At 32.4% G+C, this 7,287-nt stretch overlaps 1 protein-coding gene across 1 annotated transcript; it reads left to right on the top strand.

The window, feature by feature from the left end:
* Positions 1 to 6,386: 6,386 nt before the first annotated feature.
* Positions 6,387 to 6,924, top strand: LOC130893926 (uncharacterized). The gene has a single exon (XM_057800383.1). The coding sequence runs from the start codon at positions 6,453 to 6,455 to the stop codon at positions 6,888 to 6,890; it is 438 nt and encodes a 145-aa protein (XP_057656366.1). The 5' UTR covers positions 6,387 to 6,452; the 3' UTR covers positions 6,891 to 6,924.
* The last annotated feature ends 363 nt before the right edge of the window (positions 6,925 to 7,287 follow it).

Raw genomic sequence — 7,287 nt, 5'->3', positions numbered from 1 at the left:
ATGATATTGATCGGGTTTCCAGTTCAAGATGCATCCTTGAGGAACACCAGCGTCGACCTCAATCCTTTCTGAGGTGTGTTCAAAGCAACCTCGACAAGCCACGAAACCTGTCGATTGGTGAGAGCGACAAACCGCACGATCTTAATTTATTCATACCAAACCTTATTAAACCCCGTATTTCCTTTCCTTTTTTTTTCTTGGTGTAGATTGAATCCGAACGAGTTTCCTTTATAAAAAAATCTCTTTTATATGCTTTGGGAATCACTTTTCTATGGAAGCGACTTTCCGAGAAAACAGGCGACTGTTTGGCACGTCTATAAAGACCCATAAAGTCAAATTTTTCGTATTTTCGGGCTCATATACATATATCCATTATTTTTAGACGTATTTTGAGCTTTTTCATCATTTTTTTATACCAATCGACACGACGTTTTCAATAATTCAAGTATAAAAACAGCACACGTACGACAACACGTCCGCCATTAATAAATGTCAAACTTTGCGATGTCAATGTCAGATTTGACATAACCACATCAGTGTTGCCACCTTTCGGCTTCTAAAATATCCCTGTAAACAATTAATACTATAAAAACAATATTTTCCGCTTAATAAACTGTTTAAAAGTCACAATTCCATCGCGTGCTATTTTTTTCAATGTCCGCTGTTATAAAAAGCAGTCGCGACAAGCTTTTTTATTTAAAAATTTAATGAGAAATTAACCGAACACATTTAAAAACTAATTTCCATGTTAATTTGTATAGTTTTACATGTTTCGAACACGTTAGATGTATAATAAAAATTACATACTGGGAGAATTCTCCTTTGGGAATAGATATTTAATAAAATTGAGAACATAGAGAAATATAGCACAGAACGGGGTGAATTAACAAGTCATTAACCGATAAAATTTCAATAAATAAAGACTAATGTTAAGATTAATAAATTTATGTCACGTTTTCCTGGTTCTAAGCTACCTCCCCTTCAATTTTACCCTTTTTTTTCGAGCTATTTGATAGTTTTTCCACCTTTTTTCCAACAACCACCGCCACTCTGCAGAAATACCGATTCACACCCAGTAACGTTTATGTCAATATTGACATAACCCCTGTTCCAAGTCGTCCAAATAACCTTCAACCTTTTTAGGATCAATTGATTGATTGATCAAATCATCAAAATTATCTTTTTCCATCTTTTTCCATCTTTCTTTCAGCTCTCATTGAATTTCAAGTCCTTATCGGCAAAAAACTGAATCGAATGCGATTGAAGGTCATCGTCATTTATGAAAATGAATGATGTCAGATCAGGGCGGTAGGGGGGATCCCAACCAAGCTCCAATAGACACCCAAGAGTCGCCAAGACATTGAACCTTTCAGATTTGTCGATTCAAGTCATTTTCTTTGATTACTGATCAGAATTAATCGTTTGGTTCCTTGGAAGCAGCTCAAAAAACACAACACTGACAGCACGAGGTTTTTTTGTGGTTTGTGTTTGCTCCATGATGATTTTTTCGATTTTTCGTGAGGTACCCAAATATGAAGCTTCTTAACTAGCCCAACTTTATATATAGATTGTCTCCTATACAACATTTTACGAATTAAATCGAGTGTTCATTTCGAATACAGAAGCTCTGAAACACGTGAGTTGATTTTACGTTCATTTTAGTTTTGGCTGTAATATTTTGTAGTGACGCCAATGAAATCTTGTAAACCCGCAACTGTTTATCACAAGTTCTTTTTCTAAGAAAAGAAAAAAAAAACTACAAAACTAATAAATAAAGATAAGAAATAAAAGAAACAAGGTAAAAGTCGAAGAACGCTCCTTATACTTACTTCGAATTCCCCGGACAATTGGAGAAAAGTTCCCCTCGGTTAGATTTGGCAACACCGTCACGTATTTACCTCGATTTTTCCTTCAACTGGGACAAAAACTTTTTAACTATCGAACAACAAGTTGAAAGTTACGAAGATCAACAAGGCGGGGATCTGCGTGTCTTCCCAATTTCCACTTTTTGAATTTCCAGACATGTGTATGGACAAAATTGATTTAAAATGCCAATTTGTCGGTGTTCCTTTCGTTCTCTCTAATTTTTTGTTCGCGTAAATTATTATTTTACATTTTAATAAGTCGGTACATCGTTCGGTGTAACTAATCGCTGGTGGTTTAATTAATTATTCAAAAATATAGATGGCATTGGTATCGGCGGTTTTTTTTTGCAACAAAATGTCGTATATAAACAATTTTGATCCTAGTAAATCTCTAATTCAATCCTCATTAAATCAAAATCTCATCCTCCAAATATTATAGGTTAAGGTACAGGGAAAAGTCACCGAGGACTAAATTTAGAGGTTATGGTCTACGATGAACCAATTGGACGTTATTATTTAGTTGCTACTAGTTAAAATTTTAATTACTAGCGAATAATCTCTTTGTAACCGATAGATTATGAGATATTTGTCGGTTAATATCATTAATCTTGTTATGTCATGTCATATTTCCTCTTGGAATGTCGCCAATGGACTGCAAGGTTTATTCAACCTTACATAATGCAGATTTAAAAACTTTCTTGATCGAAGTTTCATCAAAAGTATATTTATTACTTTCTAGTGTAAGCATTTATATATTTTAATTCGAATTTCGCGCTCTAGAAAGGGGATTTCGAGAGGTTAGGTTGGTAACACGGATCGAGACTTGCGTCAGATAGATGTAAACACAATAAAAATAGAGATCATTTTGAAAAAACTTTTTTCGAATTTATTCTGGCTATAAATGCTATAAATGCCTGTAAAATACGACATAAATGACGTAGCTTGTTCAAATTCTGACAGATGTCAATTGACGTATGCTTGTTGACAGGGGCAGTGTTGCCAATTTGATTAAGAAGTGGGAAATCCAAATATTTTGATATAAAATGACATATTGTTATTATTTTGATACTGCAAGAGATTAATGAAGTTGATTTGTCTATTTATTTCATTAATACATCGAATATCATGAATGTAGAACATAGATGCTTCAATATACGAGGAAATATCAATAGAAACATAAATTTTTCCTTTTTAATTTCAAATTACGACATAGTCTGCTATAAATGCCTGTAAAATACGAAATAAATGACGTAGCTTGTTCAAATTCTGACAGATGTCAATGGACATACGCTTGTTGACAGCAGCAGTGCTGCCAATTTGATTAAGAAGTGGGAAATCCAAATATTTTGATATAAAATGACATATTGCTATTATTTTGGTACTGTAACAGATAAATGAAGTTGATTTGTCTATTTATGTCATTAATATATCGAATATAAAGGATCTAGAACATAGATGCTTCAATATACGAGGAAATATCAATAGAAACATAAATTTTTCCTTTTTAATTTAAAATTACGACATATTAATGCCTGTCAAATACGAAATAAATAACGTAGCTTGTTCAAATTCTGACAGATGTCAATTGACGTATGCTTGTTGACAGGGGCAGTGTTGCCAATTTGATTAAGAAGTGGGAAATCCAAATATTTTGATATAAAATGACATATTGTTATTATTTTGATACTGCAAGAGATAAATGAAGTTGATTTGTCTATTTATTTCATTAATACATCGAATATCATGAATGTAGAACATAGATGCTTCAATATACGAGGAAATATCAATAGAAACATAAATTTTTCCTTTTTAATTTCAAATTACGACATAGTCTGCTATAAATGCCTGTAAAATACGAAATAAATGACGTAGCTTGTTCAAATTCTGACAGATGTCAATGGACATACGCTTGTTGACAGCAGCAGTGCTGCCAATTTGATTAAGAAGTGGGAAATCCAAATATTTTGATATAAAATGACATATTGCTATTATTTTGGTACTGTAACAGATAAATGAAGTTGATTTGTCTATTTATGTCATTAATATATCGAATATAAAGGATCTAGAACATAGATGCTTCAATATACGAGGAAATATCAATAGAAACATAAATTTTTCCTTTTTAATTTGAAATTACGACATATTAATGCCTGTCAAATACGAAATAAATAACGTAGCTTGTTCAAATTCTGACAGACGTCAATGGACATATGCTTGTTGACAGCAGCAGTGTTGCCAATTTGATTAAGAAATGGGAAATCCAAATATTTTGATATAAAATGACATATTGTTATTATTTTGATACTGCAAGAGATAAATGAAGTTGATTTGTCTATTTATTTCATTAATACATCGAATATCATGAATGTAGAACATAGATGCTTCAATATACGAGGAAATATCAATAGAAACATAAATTTTTCCTTTTTAATTTCAAATTACGACATAGTCTGCTATAAATGCCTGTAAAATACGAAATAAATGACGTAGCTTGTTCAAATTCTGACAGATGTCAATGGACATACGCTTGTTGACAGCAGCAGTGCTGCCAATTTGATTAAGAAGTGGGAAATCCAAATATTTTGATATAAAATGACATATTGCTATTATTTTGGTACTGTAACAGATAAATGAAGTTGATTTGTCTATTTATGTCATTAATATATCGAATATAAAGGATCTAGAACATAGATGCTTCAATATACGAGGAAATATCAATAGAAACATAAATTTTTCCTTTTTAATTTGAAATTACGACATATTAATGCCTGTCAAATACGAAATAAATAACGTAGCTTGTTCAAATTCTGACAGATGTCAATTGACGTATGCTTGTTGACAGGGGCAGTGTTGCCAATTTGATTAAGAAGTGGGAAATCCAAATATTTTGATATAAAATGACATATTGTTATTATTTTGATACTGCAAGAGATAAATGAAGTTGATTTGTCTATTTATTTCATTAATACATCGAATATCATGAATGTAGAACATAGATGCTTCAATATACGAGGAAATATCAATAGAAACATAAATTTTTCCTTTTTAATTTCAAATTACGACATAGTCTGCTATAAATGCCTGTAAAATACGAAATAAATGACGTAGCTTGTTCAAATTCTGACAGATGTCAATGGACATACGCTTGTTGACAGCAGCAGTGCTGCCAATTTGATTAAGAAGTGGGAAATCCAAATATTTTGATATAAAATGACATATTGCTATTATTTTGGTACTGTAACAGATAAATGAAGTTGATTTGTCTATTTATGTCATTAATATATCGAATATAAAGGATGTAGAACATAGATATACAAGGAAATATCAATAGAAACATAAATTTTTCCTTTTTAATTTCAAATTTCGAAAATATTTGCGATGTAATTGACTAAACAATGTGGAAGATTAAAAGATTGAGACAATTACCAAAGTTTATAGATGTAGAGCATAATTGAGTCATTATACGAGGGTGCATCAATAAATTTCACACCTTTTTCCCCCAATAGACGACATAGTCTGCTAATGATATCTGTCAAATACAAATTAAATGACGCAGCCTGTTCAATTTTAGACAGGAGCTAATTAACATTGGCTTGTTGACAAAAACAGCGTTGCCATTACATTTAAAACGTAGGAAATTCAAAAACTTTTGTTATTAAACTGATAGATGTTGACTGTTTTATCGAGAGTGGGATCTTCTTTTAAATTTGATAGCATTGTGACATAATTTGAGTTTTGGGAAAAACCGTCACAATTAGTACGTATAGAAGAGTTTGTTAGACCTAGAATATACAAATGGAAATTAGATCCTCGTCTTTTATTACATATAATATAGTTACCAATTCTGAAAATCTTTCAAACTGGACTACGCGGTTCGATTACATAAATTTTTGAACAATAAATCGAGTAACTCGTGATCGCGGTTGTCGTGAAGATTAGACAACTCGTAATGGAAGATTATGCAGCTCGGGATTCTGATTATGTACGTCGTTGAAAGTTTATTCGGTAAAAAGTAAAAAATCAAAACGAATGATGACAAAACGTCTATTATTCTCACAATAAATAAGCGACTTTATGAAAAAAAATTTCGTTTGAACTTACTCGTAATGTAATTTTCTTGAGTAATTAAAAAAAAGTCATAATCTTCTTCTCTAGCAGTTTTCCCATTCCATTTTAATTCATTTATTCGCCAAGTTTTTAGGAAACATGCCACTTTTCTAGAAAGGATTCGACAAAACTTTCCACTTAAATTTTAATTGCATTATTCCAAGAAATTCTTCCAAATTTTAAAATTGTTGAGACGGAGTTTATTATTCAGAGATACGACTCAACGGCTTTGTTCCATTTCCATGTCTTTATTTATGGTAAATTGAGATTCTTTATGAAAAACTAACAAACAATTTTTCGTAATTATTATAATCGCGACTTTTCTTTAACCGAAACAAGTTTGCGGATTCCATATTCAAAGATGAATCAACCCTTGAATTATTTATACGGTGACGCCATTTTGTTGCAAATGTCAATCAAATGTCTATTTTGACACAACCACATATACACATCGCGATATAATTTTTACAAAGTTATACAATGAATTCAGTCGCCGAATTATCGGAATCGGACGAAGTTATTGGTGCTCTCGAAGAAGATAACGACGATTCCGACAATTTCCAGCCGACGACGTTCACAGAAGCGGAAATAGCTAAAGAAGTATGTCACCTCGCTGGAAATGCTACGTTCTGTAAAATAGTGAAAGCCGCTTTGAGAATGGAGAACCTAACCGAGAACCCGAAGAAGACGTTCGCCGATTTGATGTCTTTACCGACTAGACAGTATCTGGATATAACAGTAGTGCCTATTTTGATAAACGCTCTCACTTATTTGGGTAAAGAACGACCCGTCAATCCTATTTTATCTTTAGCTGCTTTTTTGATCAAATACCGGTCCGTTTATGAGAGTAATTATGATCCGGGTTCCCAGGGGACTCCGTCGGCGTCCAGAGGATCTATAACATCAAAATTGTTCTAATTAGATTTGTTAAATTATAATTTTTGTTCAGCAATTTGTGTTTGTATTCAACAAGGTATCATTTGCACTTTTGAAAACACAGATTTTGTCAAAAATCGATTTTATTTGTCGTTGTAATCTCCTTCGAAAGCAATACAATTATTCCAACGCTTTTCTAATTTCTGGATGCCGTGCTTGTAGAAGGATTGAGATCCACGAATAGCTAGTAATCACTGGGGTCCAGATCTGGACTATTCGATGGATCAGGAAGCAATTCGTTCGATTTAACCATCGTCGCCATCGATGACATCGAAACAGTGACGATTTTTACAGTCAAAACGATCCAACAACTCTATATAGTAATAGCTATTGATGGTTTCTCCATTTTGGAGATAGTCGTTGTCCAATATTCCAAAAT

The sequence above is a fragment of the Diorhabda carinulata genome, chromosome 5, assembly GCF_026250575.1.
Source record: "Diorhabda carinulata isolate Delta chromosome 5, icDioCari1.1, whole genome shotgun sequence".
Taxonomy (NCBI): Eukaryota; Metazoa; Arthropoda; class Insecta; order Coleoptera; family Chrysomelidae; genus Diorhabda; species Diorhabda carinulata.
This window is presented reverse-complemented; position numbering and strand designations above follow the sequence as displayed.

Coding starts and splice junctions, on each gene's coding strand:
- LOC130893926 (XM_057800383.1), top strand. CDS start 6,453: ATGAATTCAGTCGCCGAATTATCGGAATCGGACGAAGTTATTGGTGCT.